The 19,822-nt window shown below is 50.1% G+C and overlaps 2 protein-coding genes across 3 annotated transcripts in view; both read left to right on the top strand.

Annotated features, from left to right (window-relative positions):
• Myadm (myeloid associated differentiation marker) overlaps nt 1-3,786 on the top strand; it is an 11,540-nt gene extending 7,754 nt beyond the window's left edge. For both annotated transcript variants that reach the window (XM_005371405.2, XM_005371404.2), the window contains exon 3: nt 1,220-3,786. In XM_005371405.2, coding sequence (XP_005371462.1) covers nt 1,222-2,178 — 957 coding nt within the window. In that variant the 5' untranslated portion in view covers nt 1,220-1,221 and the 3' untranslated portion in view covers nt 2,179-3,786. The remainder of the gene's footprint in view (nt 1-1,219) is intronic.
• Nucleotides 3,787-8,123: 4,337 nt separating this feature from the next.
• Prkcg (protein kinase C gamma) overlaps nt 8,124-19,822 on the top strand; it is a 25,598-nt gene continuing 13,899 nt past the window's right edge. Inside the window, exons 1-9 of the mRNA XM_005371401.3 lie at nt 8,124-8,369; nt 8,730-8,761; nt 9,698-9,780; nt 14,897-15,008; nt 15,169-15,300; nt 16,640-16,796; nt 17,904-18,038; nt 18,348-18,435; nt 18,730-18,759. Coding sequence (XP_005371458.1) covers nt 8,200-8,369; nt 8,730-8,761; nt 9,698-9,780; nt 14,897-15,008; nt 15,169-15,300; nt 16,640-16,796; nt 17,904-18,038; nt 18,348-18,435; nt 18,730-18,759 — 939 coding nt within the window. The 5' untranslated portion in view covers nt 8,124-8,199. The remainder of the gene's footprint in view (nt 8,370-8,729; nt 8,762-9,697; nt 9,781-14,896; nt 15,009-15,168; nt 15,301-16,639; nt 16,797-17,903; nt 18,039-18,347; nt 18,436-18,729; nt 18,760-19,822) is intronic.

Here is a 19,822-nt window from a genome sequence, read left to right as displayed (position 1 = left end):
TTAAAGGCACTATTAGCCTCTTTGATTTTTTTTCCTGAATATTAAGGCAAAAACAAAACAACTAAGAAGCTCTTTTGGGTTTTGTTTTTGGTTTTGGAGACAGGATTTCTCTGTAGCCTTGGAGCCTGTCCTGGAACTAGCTCTTGTAGACCAGGCTGGCCTCGAACTCACAGAGATCCGCCTGCCTCTGCCTCCCGAGTGCTGTGATTAAAGGTGTGCGCCACCATCGCCCGGCGATATATGTATATATTTAAAGGTAGGATCTTTCATTTTGTAGCCCAAGCAGGCGTAGATTAACTCAGGCTGGCTTCTATCTCACGGTAACCCTACCTCAACCTTTGAAATGCTGGGTTCACAGTCTGCACTTCTGCACTCCTGCACAGTGCAGGAATTGGAGCCAGGCCTTCCTGAATGGTAGGCAAGCATGTTATCAACTGAGCCACATCCTCAAGACCACATCTTAGGTGCGCGTTTGGGGTGGGGTTCTGTGTGTACATGTGTGGAGGGGTTGGTGCTCTCCTTCCATCCACCAGGTGTCTCCCAGAGATCCAGTTAGGTTTGTCCAGCATGGCAACAAGTTCCTTTGTCCACTGTCTCCCTGGCCCACAATACTTCAGCAGTTGAGGGGTTGCTGAGTCTCTGGGGAAGGAGAGCAAGAAGTGCTGCTTTGGGTCTCTGGATTCTGAGTTCTCTCACAGGTAGATTTGGGATGAGCCTAGAACCTAGATGACCAATTCATTTTGTTTTGTTTTGTTTTGTTTTTTGTTTTTCAAGACAGGGATTCTCTATGTAGCTTTGAAGCCTGTTCTGGAACTCACTGTGTAGACCAGGCTGGCCTCGACCTCACAGAGATCCATTTGCTTCTGCCTCCTGAGTGCTGGGATTAAAGGCATGTGCCACCACCACCTGGCTGACCAATTAATTCATTCTTATAGTTAATAAAAAAGTTCCACCCCCCCACTCCCATTTGACAGGGATTCTCTGTGTGGCCTTAGCTGTCCTGGAACTTGCTCTGAAGACCAGGCTGGCCTCGAACTCACAGAGTCCCTTCTGAATGCTGATATTAAAGGTGTTCACCACCACTTCCTGAGTAACAAGTTCCATATTTTGAGGCATACCCTTTTTAGAGTTCAGAGTAATAGTTCCAAGACAGATGAGGGGCTGGGTGCCTGGATTCCTCACTATGAAACCTTATCCAAATGCTTTTGTTTTTTCTCAGCCATGCCGGTAACAGTAACCCGCACCACCATCACGACTACGACGACATCATCCTCCTCCACTATTGTGGGGTCCCCTCGGGCACTGACGCAGCCCCTGGGCCTCCTGCGTCTCCTGCAGCTAATATCCACTTGTGTGGCTTTCTCGCTGGTTGCCAGTGTGGCTGCTTGGACTGGGCCCATGGGTAACTGGGCCATGTTCACCTGGTGTTTCTGCTTTGCTGTGACCCTCATCATTCTGATCGTGGAATTAGGCGGACTCCAGACCCGCTTCCCCCTGTCATGGCGAAACTTCCCCATCACCTACGCCTGCTATGCAGCTCTCTTCTGCCTGTCATCTTCCATCATCTATCCCACCACCTATGTGCAGTTCATGGCTCACGGACGTACCCGGGACCACGCCATCGCCGCCACCACCTTCTCTTGTGTCGCCTGTTTGGCCTATGCCACTGAAGTGGCTTGGACTCGTGCGAGGCCTGGTGAGATCACTGGCTACATGGCTACAGTGCCAGGGCTGCTCAAAGTTTTTGAGACCTTTGTAGCCTGTATCATCTTTGCCTTCATCAGCGAACCGCTTCTGTACCAGCAAAAGCCGGCCCTGGAATGGTGTGTGGCAGTCTATGCTATCTGCTTCATACTAGCTGGGGTGACCATCCTGCTCAACCTGGGGGATTGTACTAACATGTTGCCCATCCCCTTTCCCACCTTCCTGTCAGGCCTGGCCTTACTGTCTGTCCTCTTGTATGCCACTGCCATTGTCCTTTGGCCCCTCTACCAATTTGATCAGAGGTATAATGGCTTCCCCCGGCGTTCCTTGGATGCCAGCTGCACTTATACACACCCGCACTCGGTGTGTTACTGGGACCGCCGACTGGCGGTGGCCATCCTGACGGGTGTCAACCTGCTGGCATATGTGTCTGATCTGGTGTACTCCACTCGTCTGGTGTTTGTCAAGGTCTAAGGTTAACAAGGGGCTCCCCTCCCCGTCCCTTCTTGCGGCCTCTTCCTCTGATTACCCAAGCTTTTGCCATCGTGCTGTTTCCTCTTCCTACTTCCCTCCCATTTGCTCTTCCTCCTATGTATTCTTCCTGACTTACTGTTCCCTTTCCTTGATTCTTTTTCTTCCCTTTCCTCCACCTGTTTGCTTGCCCATATCCTGTTTTGCCCCTGAGCTGTCTCCACAGCGCTCTGCCTTACCTCTTTCGTATTCTTGTTTCTCTTGTTCTCTGGTTGGTTTTGTCACCTGCCTGTTTTCCTGGGAGCCCTCAGAATTCCTGCTTTCTCTCCCTCACCCCTCAAAGGTGCTGGCCCCACACATCCCATACTCCTTTGCAGTTCTTCATCCATGAGCCTCTTTCGGGGCCTCATTGCCAAAGCATGTCTGCCTGCCTGCTTGTCTGCCTTAGCTGTGCCTTAGTGTGTGTGTGTGTGTGTGTTTAAGTGGTTGGGGAGCAGGCTGTATATCACACCTCTCCTTTAGGTTCAAAACCCTGGAGGTCAGTGATTCCCGGTAGCCAGGAGTCATTAAGCAGAGTCTGTCTCTATCTGTCACTCAGTTTTCTTTAAATTGGCTCTTGAATTTTTACCAGATTTCCTGAAAACCTGTCTATCCTAGATGAAGCAAAGGATGGATACCTTTTGCTGACTTATTCTCTGTGCTATTCCAAAAAACAAGCATAAAAAGCAACAAACAGAAATCCACCAAAATAGCCACATGGTCTTTAAGACGACTCTGAAGTATTTCTGAGGGGCAGTCACAATACCCTCCTATCTCAGTGTTAAAAATACCATGACCCGCTTTAGCATGGAGAAGAAAAGTGGCCTCTGCCGGCCTTAAAGGCACTATTAGCCTCTTTGATTTTTTTTCCTGAATATTAAGGCAAAAACAAAACAACTAAGAAGCTCTTTTGGGTTTTGTTTTTGGTTTTTGGAGACAGGATTTCTCTGTAGCCTTGGAGCCTGTCCTGGAACTAGCTCTTGTAGACCAGGCTGGCCTCGAACTCACAGAGATCCCCCTGCCTCTGCCGAGTGCTGGGATTAAAGGCCTGCACCATCACCCACCGCCCGGCTTTTTTGTTTATTTTTTTTAAAAGGTTTTTTGAGACAGGGTCTCATATAGCTCAGGCTGGTTTCAAAGCTGTGTAGCTGAGGCTGCCCTTGAATCCTTGGTCTTCCCATCTCCACCTCCCGGTGCTGAGATTACAGGTTTACTGCCACTCCCCAATTGTGTAGCCTCATTCAGGAGAGAAGTTCCCTAACTCTTAACAATCTTTTCTTTGGGGGGTGGGGGGTGTCAGGGTTGGAATGCCTTGTGCGTGCTGCACACACACCCAGGTCTGTGTGTGTTAGTTGCTTCTTGCTGCTGCTTTTCTGCTTCTCTGGGACTCACATGCATTACTTGGTATACATACATATATATATATATATAAAATAAGTGTATAAATATATATTTTATTTTTTTTTAAATTTTCTGGAGCTTTGGGTTCCTCTAGCTCCTACTGTCAGTCATCCCTCCCCACCCCCTACGTCCATAATGTTCTTTTTTAGAATCTCAATATAAAGATAACAGGAAGACTCATGCTTTATTTATCATGGCTGGGGGGAAGGTGGGTGGGGAAGGCTCGAAGAGAGGGTTGAGACCCAGATTTTTCAGTTTGATGGCAGAGGGGTGTTGCGACTAAGAACCTTGGGCTTCATCAGAAAACAATGGCAGTGTCTGGAATTTTTTTTCCTTAAGACTGTTTCACGTAGCCTAGGCAGACCTCAAAATCACTATGTAGCTGAGGATGAACTCAAGGCCTGCCTCCACCTCCAGTGCTGGGATTGCAGGCATGAGCCACCACTTCCCCTTTATGTAGGGCTAAGGACTGAACCCAGAGCTTGGCACTTGGCCAACTGAGCTATGTACCATAGCCTCTTTGTTTTCCAAATTATTCTGTAAAACCATGAGAGCTCGGAGGTTGGTTAAAAGCACATGCTTCAGCATCTGACTTTGAATCCCGGTACCCATGGAATAAGCTGAGCATCCCTCAAATTCATGCAACATTCCTGCCATGGATGGGGGACAGGGGGACAGAGACAGGAGAATCACTGGGGCTTGCTGGCTTCCTGCCTCAGAGTGCAGGAAGGTGACTAGATTAACTCTTTTCTGGCCTCTATGCCCACATTCACACAGACATACACAGACATTTTTCATCTTTTGTGGGCTAAGAACGGCATGAACATGATTTCTCCCCCAGAGAGTCGCATGAGTACGTGAGAAATACAAAGCACCATGGCTTGACAAGTGGCTCGCTTAGCATGTACAAGGCCCTGGCAATCCTCTCCCTAGCAACGCAGAGATTCAGGGGGAAAATCTCAGAAATCCAGTGTCCTGGGGCCAGAGGGGGTGACCTTGAAGTTAATGCTTGACCTCAGCCCATAGCACCCACATCAGCAGCTCACAACAGTTTCAGGAGACTCATAGCACAGAGTTTAAAACTGCTGACACCCTCTGGTCTCCACCATTCACACAGACTTATACAGGTAAGCCTTAAAAAAAAAATCCAGCGTCCAAGCTGAGCATGGTTGCCCCTTGCCTTTAATGTTAGCACTCGGGAGGGAGAGGCAGGCAGATCTCTGGGTTCAAGGCTAGCCTGGTCTACAGAGCTAGCTGCAGAACAGCCACTTCTACCCAGGGAGCCCTGCCTCAAAAAAAAAAAAAAAAACAACAACAACAACAACAAACAAACATATATATTCCAATTTGAGTGCAAAAGCTTTCTCCAAAATGCACTCCTTTCCCCCTGTTTCTCAGCACAGACTCTTGGTGCATGGACACCATTGTTTCTCCTGAATTCCACTCATATCTGCCTCCTCCTTGACTACCCTCTGTCCAACTTACCCTTTCCCCAGAGGGCCCCACTCCATCCAGTTCTGATCCTGCCCATCCCTGCTGAAATACACCTGAAGAAGGTATCACATACGGAAAACACACACGCGTAGAACACGTAGAGATTTCAGGATAGGGTTGGAGAGTCGGCTCAGGGCTTAAAAGCACTGGCTTCTCTTCCAGAGGACCCGAGTTCAACTCCCAGCACCCACATGGTAGCTCACAACGGTTTAGAACTCCAGTTCCAGGTGTCTGGCACCTTCACAGGCAAAACACCAATGCATATAAAAATAAATCATTAAAAACAATTCCAGGATTAGCTGGGCGGTGGTGGCGCACGCCTTTAATCCCAGCATTTGGCAGCCCGGTCAACAAAGCGAGCTCTGGCAGAGCCAGGAGTGTTAAACGGGGAAACCCTGTCTGGAAAAACCAAAATGAAAAATTTCAGAATCACAGGATCCTTTTTCCCCCCACCTGTAACTTGGAAAACGAAGGACATGACTGCTTTTAGGTATGGTGGAGGAGGTTTATTGTAGAGAAAAGGGAGAGCGTAGCCAGAGAAAGACATCTGGGAGAGTTCGGAGTGAACAGGACCGAGCTGGCGAGCTGGGCCCCGTGAGAGAGCGGGGAGGGGAGAGCCAGGAGACCGAGAGGTCAGGACAGTAAAGGGTAGACAGAAGAACTGTGTAACCAAGCTAGCTGGGCTCTACACGGAAGGACAACTGGAGGCAGGGCAGCTCAACCTCGGCTGGAGAAGTTCAGGTAGGGATTGGGGTATGCTAGCCTACTCTACTAACAGGTAGGGACTGAGGAATGCAGGGAGAACCTGGCTGCCAGGTCTGCTTTGATATGTTAAATAGGAACGTCAGCCTTTTGACCTGGGTTTAAGATTCAACAGGAAGTACGTAGGAGAAGGGCCAGTTAGGACACGCACTCAAGGCGAAAGAAGTCTTTTATATTTTTCAGTGGTTATCAAGACATATGTGCATGAATTTCTCTTTTTAGGAGGGCATCACACCCACTCCTTCCCCTACCCGGTTCAGAATACCTTCTAGAAGATACCAGAAAGAACAGCTAGAGGGTTGTTTTGATGGATCAGTTGGTACAAGGTCCTCGGTTTAATCCTCAGCACTTGAGCACTCAGGCTGTGGTAAGCCACGTACACCTAGAGGTGGTTTGCAGGGTGGGCAGGGAACTCTGCGTTCAGCGAAGGGTGCTTAAGGGTTGACTCGAATTCCTCCACCACCCCTGCACCTTCTGGAATCCCGCCGCCACCGCGAGCTAAGCAAAACCGCAAAGAATGTGTGGTGCTAAACAGACAACCGCGCCAATGCCGGCGTCCAGCCCGACGCGCAGGGCACGCTGGGAGGAGTAGTTCTCTATTGCTTCCCAAAAATTGCCCGTACGAAGTCCCAACTATAAGTCCCAGAGTGCACTGAGCTCGACAGTCTGGCGGGCCAGGGTTCCCCAAGACCTACGGGCCGCTTCCTGCCAGAACGGACCGGTTGGAGTGCCAGAACTACCGGAAAGGCGCACCGTGGGGCGTGGCTTGGGGGAGGAACGCAGGGGAGTAAACCTGGTGGGGGTGCCTGGGAAATCCCAGGGAGACACAGAGTCGGGAGAAGCCCCCATCCAGAGAGTCACAGGGAGACACGAGAGACCCCCGAGACCGAGTCACAGAGAGATCCACAAAACCCTCACAACCAGATATAGTCGTAGGGAGACACCGAGGAGGCAGGCCCTCAGAGATGGAGAGTTACAGGGAGACACGCCGCGGGGAGGAACCTCCAGAGACGGAGAGCTGTAGGGAGAGACACAGTGGGGAGACGCCTCTGAGACTCACGGGGAGATAGAGGAGGGAGAAACCCCAGAGAGGGAGCGGTCACAGGGAGACACCGAGGAGGGTGGGGACCCCCAGAGACAGGGGAATACGGAGGGCGAAGAGACCACTAGAGACGGAGTCACAAGGAGTGGGGAGGGATCCCCAAAGACAAAGAGGGTCACAGAGCCTGAAAGAAAAATCCTGAATGGGTCCGAGAGAAGGGGACAGAAGGAAAGAGGCATAGGAAAGGAGGGACAGGCAACTATTCAGGGAGAGCATCCCCTAGCGACAGAAGGGGAGAAATACAAAAGCAGGGAGTGACGGACATCGGAAAACGCTGAACTTAACGGGCAGAGAGGTGAAGCAGGGAACATACGTTAGTGGAGAAAAGATCGGGAAAGGCAGGAAGGTGGAGATGAAAACACTTCCAGTGCACCAAGTGGGGCATGAGGAGAGATGTGAGCAAGAAAACGAAACAGGCAGATTGGGGAAATGGAGAGAAAACACAGAGGAGAGAAGAAAGGGAAGAAGAGACAAGAAACGGGAGAGAAAGGAGGGACACACCCAGAGGGAGGCGAAGCTGTAAATTCAGAGATCAGAGAGCAATAAAGAGCCTGCAACACCACGGTGAGTGAGTCGCTAGCCTCTCGGTTCATTAGGAAGTCCTCAGCACTGAACACAAAAGTTTCTTGATTCAAGGATTAATAGAATCCCACAGATCTAGCCCAGATTCACGAGCCTGACAAGACCGACCCATGCAACTGAGTAGGGAGGAAAGTGGAGTGTGTGGGACCAGGATGACAGAATGGAATGGATTTGGGGGGAAGGGGATGGACAAGTGTAAGAGGATGTACCCTACCTGCATATAGCCTGCAGAATGGGTGTGTGCACGTGGAGAGGAGGGAGGGGACATCTGTCCGGGATTGGGGGGGGGCTCGTTGCTCCTTTAAGCTGAAACCCCGCCCCTTGGTCGTCATGGCAACGCCTCTCCCACCCCCCCCACCCCCCACCCCCAGCTTCTACATTTCAGCAGGTGCCGGGAGTCAGAGCTCCCGCCGCCGCCCGTGCCTGCGGCTCTTCGGTGCCCCTGCCTTCTGCTCTGACCCCACCCGCCTGCTCCCCCTTCGGTGCAGCCGGTGCCGGGGTGCTGCTTCCTATCCTGCTCCTCTCGCCGTTAGGTGCCTCGCCCCTGTCCTTCCCATCTCTGAATCTGCGGAGTCTCCCTTTCCCGTCCACCTGTTTCCTCAGAAAAAGGGCCAGATCGTGGTCCCTACTGCGTTCCTGGGGCCATGGCGGGTCTGGGCCCCGGCGGAGGCGACTCAGAGGGGGGACCCCGGCCCCTGTTTTGCAGAAAGGGGGCGCTGAGACAGAAGGTGGTCCACGAGGTGAAGAGCCACAAGTTCACCGCTCGTTTCTTCAAGCAGCCAACCTTCTGCAGTCACTGTACCGACTTCATCTGGTGAGGGAAGCGGACTGGGGGAGAGGGCTGGAGGAAGAGGGGACTTGAGGGTCGGTCATGTCACACCCGTCCCCAAGCGATTGAGCAGAAAGGGGCTGTAGCACCCATTTTTGGGCTCAAGGGTGTGTAGGGGCTGGTGAAGCCTATGTTCCTGGGTCTGAGGGAGGAGGGGCTGGAAGCTAGATTCCAGGGTCCAAGGGAAAAGGAGCTGGGACTAGAATTTCTTGGTTTTAATAGAAAGAGATTGAGACTCACACAGACACCTGGGTGAGGATGGGAAGCCACAAACCTATGACTTGTAAAGGTGGGAGGACCCTGGTACCCCTCTTTGTACTGACCTTAGATCCTTGATTCTTCCAGGGGCATTGGAAAGCAGGGCCTGCAATGTCAAGGTAAGAGCTGAGACCTGGACTCCTGGGACCCCCGAGGGTGGAGGCTGGGGCCTCACAGCTGAGGCGGCTGACACACGTGTTCTGTGGTCCCCAGAGAGGCGCGGGGGAGCCCTGGGCGGGGGGTGTGGCAGAGACGCAGCCTGTGGTGGGGAGGAAACTCTGATGGCAGGGCCATGGCGGAGGTGGTGCTGGGGGCCCCTCCCTCGGCCGGCTCCAGGTGGGGACAGATATTTGGAGAATCTGTTTCCATGGGAACAGAGAGATTTGGAAAAGGGGAGATGAAGGGGGGGAAGGGGCTCGGAGATGCAAAGTCAAAGCCCCCCCCAGACTACCGTTGCCATGACAACACCATCCATCCCTAAAGCAGGGGCAGGCCGGGTGGGGTCACTAATGGGCGGGTGGGGGCCGGGCGAGGGGGACGAGTCCTAAAACACCAGCTGCCACTTGGCTGAGAACAGAGTGACTCAAGGTGGGGGGCGGGCCGAAGCAGCGCCCCCAGACTCACTTCTGTTCAAGTTGCTGCTCTCTGCTATGTCTAAGGATTTCTGTTTCTCTTCAAAACCCGTCTCTCTCCTTGCTTTCTTCTCTCTCTCTCTCTCTCTCTCTCTCTCTCTCTCTCTCTCTCTCTCGTGTGTGTGTGTGTGTGTGTGTGTGTGTGTATGCGCACGTGTGCGCATGGGGGTTGTGTCACTGTGTTTCTCTGTCTCTTTTTGTCTTCCTTGAAGTCTATCTCTTGGGGTTCTGCGTCCTGATCTCTGGGTTGTGTCTGTCTGTCTCCATGTGGTCCTTGGTCTGAGTCTCTCTGACTTTTCTCTCCATTGGACTCTATGTGGGAATCTCTTTTTGTGGTCTTCTGCGGGCTGAAATGCCTGGCTCTGAATCTGTGTCTCTGGGGGTCTCTCCCTGCCTCTGTGTCTCTTGCGTTCTCATCTCCAGTCTGCAGCTTTGTCGTCCACCGCCGATGCCACGAATTTGTGACCTTCGAGTGTCCAGGCGCTGGAAAGGGCCCCCAGACGGACGTGAGTGCCCAGACACCTGGTTCCTCCTCCTCAGGCCATGTCCCCGCCCTCACCCCCTCGGCGTCCGTCCCAATTTCTCTTTCTATTTTTAAGGCTGGGAGGGGAGGGGGGCTGGAGAGATAGGGGGAGCTAGTCTGGCCCAGATTCCTTGCCCTTGGCCTGAAAAGGGGGACTAAGAAGGGGGCCTGGAAGAGGCTGGGGACACAGGTGAGGGCATAGAAAGGAAGCAGGGCTTGAAGTGACCAAAGTCATTGAGAGGATGAAGTTGTGATCGGCACACGCGCGCACACAGACAGACAGACACACACAGACAGACAGACACACACACACACACACAGAGAGAGAGAGAGAGAGAGAGAGAGTTATTAATGCCAAAACCGAAATAGTAAAATAGGCAGAGAGAATCTCAGAAGATGGACAGAGATGCAGGAAAAGAGAAATTTGAAGTCAGGTGTCATGGCACAAGCCAGGTATCCTAGCACTTAAGAGGTGAAGGCAGAAGGATCTGGAATTGAAGGCCAACTTTGTCTCCATAGCAAATTCCAAGCAAGCCTGAGCTACATAGGACTTTTCTGAAGAGTGTGTGTGAAATAGGAAGGGGTAGAGATGTTTAGATGTCTAGGGAGACTCAGAGAGACCCCACAGTGCACAGAAACTTTGCAGATCCACAACCATCTTGCGCTGTTCCTCTGTACAGCAGGGTTGATAAGCACAGTCAACTCTGGGCACTGGTTTCTTTCCTCTTCTTCACTTTCTCATCAAGCCAATGATTCTTCCCCTGTTAAATGGAGCTGTGACCTAGCAGTGACCAGTGGAGCTGTCTGTGGTAATGGAGATGTTTTCTTTCTATGCTTGCCATCAGCAGCATGCAGCTGGCATGGAACAGGGATGCTGTGAGGAAAAGAAACCTAAACTCCGTTTTGCTCAGATCAATTTAAATTTGAACACCTACATGGTTGAACGGGGTAGCATCAATCTAGACATTTCCAATCTTATGTTAGCGGTTCAACGGAGCTTGTTCCTTCCCAGAGTTTGGTACGGGGCAAGAGAGAGTCATATGATTCATAGACAAGGAAGATAGCAATCGGGAAGTTGAGGCAGAAGGATCATGTGTTTGAGGGCAGACTGGGCTAAATAGCAAGACACTATTTAGCAAGACAAAGAAAAGACAGGAGGAAAGATTCACGGAGGTTCATGAGGCACCTGCCTACTTGTCAAGTAAAGAAAACAAATTTACATAAAGAGTGTGACTACATAGAGCACATATTGAGCACCACTGTGTACCAAAGCCAGGGTGTGTTGTTGCCTGCCTGTGCACCTGCTTGCCTCCAACGCTAGCTGTGTCTTATGAGGTCCTGATTACATACATACTCATCAACTATTTTACACCCAGTGTAGGCTTGAATCCGTATAATTGCTCATAAGATTAGATTAGTTGCTTCTTCATCTGTTCCCATCTGAGCAGAGACTCTTGAACTAGAACACATGATCTGAATGCCAGTCCCTCTATGAATGAGGAATTATCTCTTACAGTCTTTCTTAAAAAAAAAATTAAATACATTTTAAAGTCTTTTCTGTTTCTTTGGGAGAGATCAAAAGTCTTTTTTGCTTCTTTTGGAGGTCTTGTTTTTGTTGTTTTATTGAAACAGCATCTCACTATATAGCCCTAGATGGCCAGGAACTTGCTGTGTAGACCAGGCTGACCACATAAAATCCATCTGCCTCTGCTGCCTGAGTGCTGGGATTAAAAGTATGCACCACCATGTCCCATGTTTTTCTCTGTTTTTTGTTTTGTTTTGGTTTTGTTTTAGATAGGATCTCTCTATGTAGTCCAGGCTGCCCTTAAAACCCTATTCTACTGAGGACTCAGCCCCCCAAATGCTGAGATGACAGGTGTGTGCTGAAACAGCTGGCTTAATTACTTACAGTACATCTTAAGTTCCTGGGCTATAAAGTGAGGTGAGAATTGTGTATAATTACGGGGTCATTTTCTAGTTATCAGTTGCATCAAACCCTTGGGATAGTATCTGAAACAGAGTAAGGAAAATATTGGATCATCAAGACGGCTCAGCTGGTAAAGACATTTGCTGCCAAGGTTGGCGACCTGAATTTCATCCCTAGGGCCCACACAGTAGAAGATGGAATTCGTGTAGGCACACATGTGGGAGTCAGAGGACAGCTTACACACACATGTACATGCACACTCACACGTGTGCGCACAAGTTCAAAACAGAAAACTAGGGACTGGAGAGGTGACTCAGTGGTCAAGAGCAATTGTTGCTCTTGTAAAGGACACAGGTTCAATTCCATGTGTCCAATGGTGGCTCACAACCATCTAGTTCCAGGGGATCAAATGCCCTCTTCTGATATCTGTGGACACCAGGCACATACATGTGCAGCATATATATACATATATACATGCATGTATGCATCCATACAGGTAAATCCCTCATTCACATAAAATCATAAATCTAAAAGGTAAAAATAGCAATCTCACTAAAATAAATGAAAGCCTGAGAATATCTTCACTTTCCTCCCTTTAGGATAATCTTTCCAATGCTTGCTCAGAGAAAGGTAAATCTGAGGCTGGGGCTGTAGCTCAGAAGCCAGAGCACCTGCCCAGAAGCCCTGGGTTCCATCCTTAACACTGTGTAAACTGTTCATGGCAAGGGATGCCTGCATCACAGTGGTAGAGGCGGGAGGATCAGGACTTCAAAACATCCCGAGCTACACAACAAGTTCCAAACAAGCCTGTAAAAAGGATGGAAAGGAAAATCAGAGAGAGGGATGGTGAAAGGGAAGAGGTAGGAAGGAAGAAGGAAGGGTGGAAGGGAGCAGGGGAAAGTAAAATAATTTTCTAAGAACCAGACATTACCCTGAGGGTGGAATGTGGGTGGGGAAGGTAGTGGCTGATGTCCTAAATTCCTGAATAATTGGGCACTGGGCATTTAATGTCGCTTTAAGACTAGAAAGAATGTTTATTTCTATTTGACAGAGAAGGATGCTGGGGCTCACAACTGGGAAATGAATTTGCTCCCTCTCCCCCCACCCCAAAATAATCATTCATCTGGGAAGTGACCTAGCTGTTATTTGAACTCAGAGCTCTTCAGGGCCAGCAATAAAACCACTCCTAATAACCACAGCACCACAATAACTGCTGTCAGACTAGCAGCAGTGGGCATGTCCCACATACTAAGTTCTGCTGTGAGTCTCCCATTAATCTAGTCAGGCCCTCTGGTACCTGCTGTAACTGATTCTTGTCTCACATGGTGCCCGGTGAAGGCAGCCTGGAGGGAGGCAGCAAGCAGAGGACCTAGGGCTAAGGGTGGCTCACCAGTCCTCAGAGAGCAAGTTGGGGGAGAAATGGACTCTGGGAATTCTCATGCCACTTTGTGGATAAGACCCTTCCCTGAACACTCCTTTTTGAGTCTCCAACATCAGATTTTACTCCTCCTCATCTTCCTCCTTTTCTTCTTCCCCCTTTTTCTTCTCTCTCCTTTCATTTTTTTCTCCATCCTGCTCCTTGGTTCTCTCCTCCTCTTTCTCTTTCTCATTTTCCTTCTTTCCTTCCTCTCTCTCCTCTATCTCTTCCTCTCCCTCCTCCTCATTCTCACCCTCCTCCTCCTCTTCTCCCTCCTCCTCATTCTCACGTTCCTCCTCCTCTCCCTCCTCCTTCTCACCCTCCTCCTTCTCTTTCCTTCTCCTCTCTTCCTCCTCTCCCTCCTCTTCATTCTCACCCTCCTCCTCTTCCTCCTTCTCTTTCCTCCTCTTCTCCCTTCTCCTCACTCTCACCCTCCTCCTCCTCTTCTCCCTTCTCCTCCTTCTCTTTCCTCCTCCTCTCCCTCCTCTTCATCCCACCCTCCACTTCTTCCTCCTCCTCTTTCCTCCTCCTCTCCCTCCTCCTCATTCCCACCCTTCTCATCTTCTTTTTCCCATCCTCCTTCTCTCCCTCCTCCTCCCCTGCTGTCTCTTTTTTTCCACCCCCCCCCCTCGCACTTCTTTTTAAAATACTGGGATCAAACCCAGAGTCTCATGTATACCAGACAAGTGCTGTATCACCGGGCAACACTCCCAGCCCCTTTAAAATGTTAGACAGGGTATCACTAAGTTACCCAAGCTGGCTTTGAATTCTCTGTGTATTCAGACTAGCCTTGAATTTCTGATCCACCTGTCTCACTTCGAGAATAGCTGGGATGACAGGCTTGTGCCACCAGGTCCCTACCGCTACTTCATTTTCCTCCAAAACAGCCATGGACATTTGTCTTACCATATTATTTATTTATTTATTATTTACTGCGCTTACTATTCCATCGCCCTCCATTAGAAAGAAAAATGTCAGGTAACGAGTGTTTTTATTGTTTTTTTTTTTTTTTTAGATAGGGTTTTGAAGCTGCTCTTCAGCTAAAGGATGATACCTTGGATTCTTGACCCTCTGGCATGAACCACCACACCCAGTTTATGGGGTGCTGGGGAGCAGAGGGTTCCATGAAGGCCAGACAGGCATTTCATAGCGCTAAATCTCCAGTCCCTCCACGTGACAGATTTCTAGTTGCATGTATTCAGTGCTGGGCTTGACACACAGCAGGATCTCGGTGAATTCGTGTAGACTGAAAGGAGAGAGGTGGAGCAGAAAGCTGACGGTTAGCGAGGCCAAAGGAAGAAAACCGAAAGGATGTTTTTCTGACTGGGGACACTTCTTTGTTAGTAGTTCTATCCAAGCATGGTGGTCCATGCCTACTACTATCTCAGTTGGAGGCTGGAGGATCAGGGGCTCAAGGTCAGCCTCCACTACATCTTGTTTAGGGCTGGCCTGGACTACATGAAACCCCATCTCATGGCTGGAGAGATCCAAAGCAGTTTAGAACACTTGCTGCTCTTGCCAAAGCATCTGAGTTCCGTTCCCATACCCGTATTGGCAAGTTCACACTTCATGTAACATCAGCTCCGGGGCATCTGACGCCCTCTTCTGGCCTCCACCTGCACTTGCATTCACGTGCAGCCGTGTGTAGGCAAAAATAATAAACCATTTTTTTAAAAAAAAAAAAATCACCTCTCTTAAGATTTCAGGACCCTTCCCCAACCCTATTTCCCTAAATGGCTCTTCTCTGCCCCCCAGGACCCTCGCAACAAGCACAAGTTCCGCCTGCACAGCTACAGCAGCCCCACCTTCTGCGACCACTGTGGTTCCCTCCTCTACGGGCTGGTGCACCAGGGCATGAAATGTTCCTGTGAGTGTGCCAACCAGGATGTCTGTTGCCCTAGCCCAGATCGGGGACTAGGGGGCGCTCCTTCTTCAGCCACAATGCAACGTCTGAGTGGAGGGGAGATTTAAGGGGGAAACGGTGAGCGCCTGTACCTGAAATACTAATTCCAGTTTTGTCCCTCCAGGTTGCGAGATGAACGTACACCGACGCTGTGTGCGCAGCGTCCCCTCCCTGTGCGGCGTGGACCACACCGAGCGCCGTGGACGTCTGCAACTGGAAATCCGGGCTCCCACGTCAGATGAGATCCACATCACTGGTGAGGACTTGCTTCCTCAGTAGCCACTCCCTCGACCTAGAGCAGAGGCTGGCTGAACTCACCTGGGGTGATCTCAGTGGGGAACCAGCATACCACACCCCCACAGACACCGCCCACATTTCTGACACCATCCCCACTGGGCTCCATCTATCCAGTCCCTTTTTAGCAGAAGACCTGTCTTCAGCCTTAGTCTTCCAGCTGTGATCTCATGTAGTCTAGGCTCATGTCTGTTTGAGAACTAGATATGTAGCAGATATGCAGGAGAGGCCTACATGGCTCTACTTCCCTAATGCAGATATGCAACACCATGCCAGGCTGTGTGTGTGTGTGTGTGTGTGTGTGTGTGTGTGTGTGTGTGTGCTAGTACTGGGGATTGAACCTAGGAATTCATCGTGCTTATCAAGCACTCTGTCATTAAGCTATATGCCCCACTCTCATCTCAGATTTCCAATTAGTGGCCATTGAGAGGGCAAGATGAGAGGCAAGATCTGACTTATCAAGCAGTCTGACTCCAGACTCCTGAGTTCTAGTGAAGAAATACGCCGATTTCTGGGCACATGCTCCAGGCAACAGGCCTTACGTCCTGGATATAGGCGGTAGAAAGATAAATCCTAGAGAAAGGAAACTGATCTTAAATTCTGTTTTTAAGAATATTGTTTTTAGATGTATTTATTTTCTGTGTGTGTTTTGCCAGAATGTATGCATGAGCACCATGTGAGTACCTGGTACCCATAGAGGCCAAAAGAGGGTGTCAGATCCCCTGGAACTGAAGCTATAGTAGCCAACCACCATGTAGGTGCTGGCAACCAAACTTAGGTGTTCTGCAAAACAAGTACTCTTAATGACTGAGCCATCTCTCCAGCCTCTATTACTTTATTCTTTATTTTTTGAGGATTTATTATTTATTTATTTATTATGTATACAATATTCTGCTGGCATGTACGTGCCAGAAGAAGGCACCAGATCTCATTACAGATGGCTGTGAGTCACCATGTGGGTGCTGGGAATTGAACTCAGGACCTCTGGAAGAGCAGGCAGTGCTCTTAATCTCTCAGAAATCTCTCCAGCTCTCTCTTTTAAACATTCGTTTATCTATCAGGTACACGTGTACATGTATGCACTGTGTGTTACAGCAAATGTGTGCAGGTCAGAAGACAATGGGAAGAAGTCATTCCTTCCTGCCATATCAGAGGATCAGGATTGGTGGCCGGCACCTTTACCATTTAGCCGTCTTGCTGGATGTGATCCTGCATTCCTAATCACTGGCTGTGGGAGGGCTGGGAGCTATTTCTTGGATCTCTAACTCAAGAAGTCATCTTTCCTTGCCTTCTACCTTCAGTTGGCGAGGCCCGGAACCTCATTCCCATGGACCCCAATGGTCTGTCTGATCCCTATGTGAAACTGAAGCTCATCCCAGACCCTCGGAACCTGACGAAACAGAAGACGAGGACTGTGAAAGCCACGCTGAATCCTGTGTGGAATGAGACCTTCGTGTTGTGAGCTCTGGGGCTGTGATGACAGAGGAGGATCTGAGAGTCCCAGAGTGCTTGGGGGCAGGGTGTTAGGGTAGAGGAAGTCTCTAATAGGTGGGAGACAGGAGAAGGTGGGAGACAGGAATGGAATGATCGAGGAGCTGAGAGACAGGTCTCTGGGTATTTACTCCCCCTCAGTGCCCTACATGTCAGAGTGAGCAGGACAGGACTCTCAAGAAGCAGGCAGAGGGGCTGGAGAGATGGCTCAGTAGTGAAGTGTGAGTACTACTCTTGGTGAGGAACTGGGACCTCAGCACCTGCTTGGCACAGCCACTTGCAATTCCAGTTCCAAGGGACCTGGTGGTCTCTTCTGGCCTGTACAGACACACACGTGGTCTATAGGCATGTGCCGGCAAAATGTTCATACACATTCAAAATATTTAAATTGTTAAGGAAGCAGTCAGAGAGAATGAGCGGGCAGGATGATGGATACACAAGTGCTCAGACAGGCGGTCAGAATATGTGAGAACAGAGAGAGAGAGAGAGAGAGAGAGAGAGAGAGAGAGAGGTCCAGAGAAGAGTTCAGAAGTAGGGTGGCACAGAAAGAGAAGGACAGAGGGACAGACAGACAGAAACAACTAGGAAGGTCAAGAGACTGGGCATAGTTGTGCATGCCTATAATGTAACTCAATTTGGGAGTTGAGGCAAGTTCAAAGCTAGCTGGAATGATATAGAGAGGCTTTGTTTCAAACAAATAAACAAAAAAAAAAAACAAAAGAAAGAAAAGGAGTGAGGGAGAGAGGAAGGATAGAGAGAGAAGAGAAAGAAGGGAGGAAACAAAGAGGAGAGGGGGAGGGGAGTGACAAGGACAGAAAGGGAAGCCAGGACATGAGGACAGAGACCCTGTGAGGAGGAGCACAGAAAGTCAGAGTAAAGAGAGAAAAGGGCCAGAGAACTGATGGGAAGGGACCAAGAATTTGAGAGGAATGGAGAGAGCTTGTGATAGCTGTGTTTATAAACGGTGACAGTGGGGGAGGTGCTCTGAGGGTCAGAGTTGGGAAAACCTCTGGGGTAAAAAGAAGTGGGGAGTCATAGCTTTGGCTCCTCACTCTGCTTCCACCCTTCCCACAGCAACCTGAAGCCAGGGGATGTGGAACGCCGGCTCAGTGTGGAGGTGTGGGATTGGGATAGAACATCCCGAAATGATTTCATGGGTGCAATGTCCTTTGGCGTCTCAGAGCTCCTCAAGGCCCCTGTGGATGGATGGTGAGGAGCAGGGCTGGGCTGGTGGTGGACCTGGGTGTCACCTTCTCTTTCCATATGTGGTCTCTCTTTTAGGCCACCATCTTTTCCCCCTTTATCTTCCAACATAGCTCCTCCCCTTTCTCCTCTTCCTCCTCTTCCTCTTCTCTCCCCTCCTGCCTCTCCCCTCTCTCCGTATCTCACTCTTTCTCTCTCTCCATCTCTGTGTCCGTCTTTCTGTGTCACTTACCTCCCTTTGGATGTCTTTGCCTCTCCCATGGGTGCCCTGCTTCCCCCATCCCTGCCCGGCCCTGGTCTCCGTCTGTATGTCAGGTACAAGTTACTGAACCAGGAGGAGGGCGAGTATTACAATGTACCGGTGGCCGATGCTGACAACTGCAGCCTCCTCCAGAAGTTTGAGGTACCCTGATCGACTGACCGGCTTCCCCCAGGGGAGCCCAGCCCAGCCTCCCCATCTTCAGAGCTGGCTTTGCCCTCTATCCCTGGTAGATCACTGGGACTGGGACTACAATTCCCAGAAGACTCCAGGGCTCCTTCCTCAACTTTTCTTAGGGGTCTAGGCCACAGGGTCTCATGGGAATTGTAGTTCTCCATCCCCATGGCTTTGGGGTATTAGGTGCCCCTTTGGGCCTTTGCTCTAGGGCAATTACCTATCTCTAAAGGGGTTCTGACTGTGACTTTTCTTCTCCTCCAGGCCTGTAATTACCCCTTGGAATTGTATGAGGTGAGTATCACTCATTATCTTCCTGATTCCTGTGTTCAATTTTGCACACATAAGTTGACCACCTACTTTGTGTTTGTTGAATAATATCAGTGACTACATGAGGTAGGGCCACCATCATAGGTATTTGAGTTCAATTACAGGTCCTGAAGTCTTAGTCTACCTCGAAGAGTGAGCAGTCAGTGAGGCTTCTCCTTGAATTGGCCCTTGAGCGTCTCTGTAGTGAGGACACTGTTCTCTTCATTCACTCATTTGGTCATTGAACACTATTTCCTGGAGCATGGTGCCAGCAAAGAATCAGGCCATTCCCTAGGGCTCCTCTCTAATGAAGGAGGCAGTTGAGACATCAGAACGGGGATGTGTTTGATGGTGAAAATAGCTTCAGGCACCAGGGAAGCGGCATAGTCTGAGAGACAGGACAACTTCCTAGAGAGTGCTGATGGGTGGGAGGAGGGAAGAATGCAGGGAAGGAGGCAGTGTGACTCTTCCCCTCCTTTGCTCTTTCAAACAAACAAAAAAAGCACATTTCTGCATACAAGGCAAGGGTCTAGTCCCTGGGGATCCCTATGCAGCCAACAAAACAGTCCTTCCTTCCTCCATCCAACTCACCCATGATGTAAGACATGATTCTGGCCTGGCGGTGCCTGCTAGCTATCTCAGCTACTCCAAAGGCTGAGGCAGGAAGATCGCAAGTTCATGCTTGCCATCTACAGAATGAGTAGACAGCCTGAGCTATGGAGTGAGTTCAAAGACAGCAGGGTAAATTAGTGAGGCCCTGTCTCAAAATGGAAAGTAAAAAAAAAAGGGCGGGGGGGTTAAATTATAGCTTAGCAATTGAATTCTTTTCTGGAATCCACTAATGAGGGACTGGGGTATGACTCAATGGTAGAACCCCTGCCTAGAATCCCCCAGTGAGGGGCTGGGGCATGGCTCAGTGGTAGAGCCCCTGCCTAGAATCCACCAATGAGGGGCTGGGGTGTGGCTCAGTGGTGGAGCCCCTGCCTAGAATCCCCCAGTGAGGGACTGGGGTGTGGCTCAGTGGTGGAGCCCCTGCCTAGAATCCCCC

The sequence above is a fragment of the Microtus ochrogaster genome, unplaced genomic scaffold (assembly GCF_000317375.1).
Source record: "Microtus ochrogaster isolate Prairie Vole_2 unplaced genomic scaffold, MicOch1.0 UNK108, whole genome shotgun sequence".
Taxonomy (NCBI): domain Eukaryota; kingdom Metazoa; phylum Chordata; class Mammalia; order Rodentia; family Cricetidae; genus Microtus; species Microtus ochrogaster.
The sequence above is the reverse complement of the archived record's forward strand: the minus strand, read 5'-3'. Positions and strand labels throughout refer to the sequence as shown.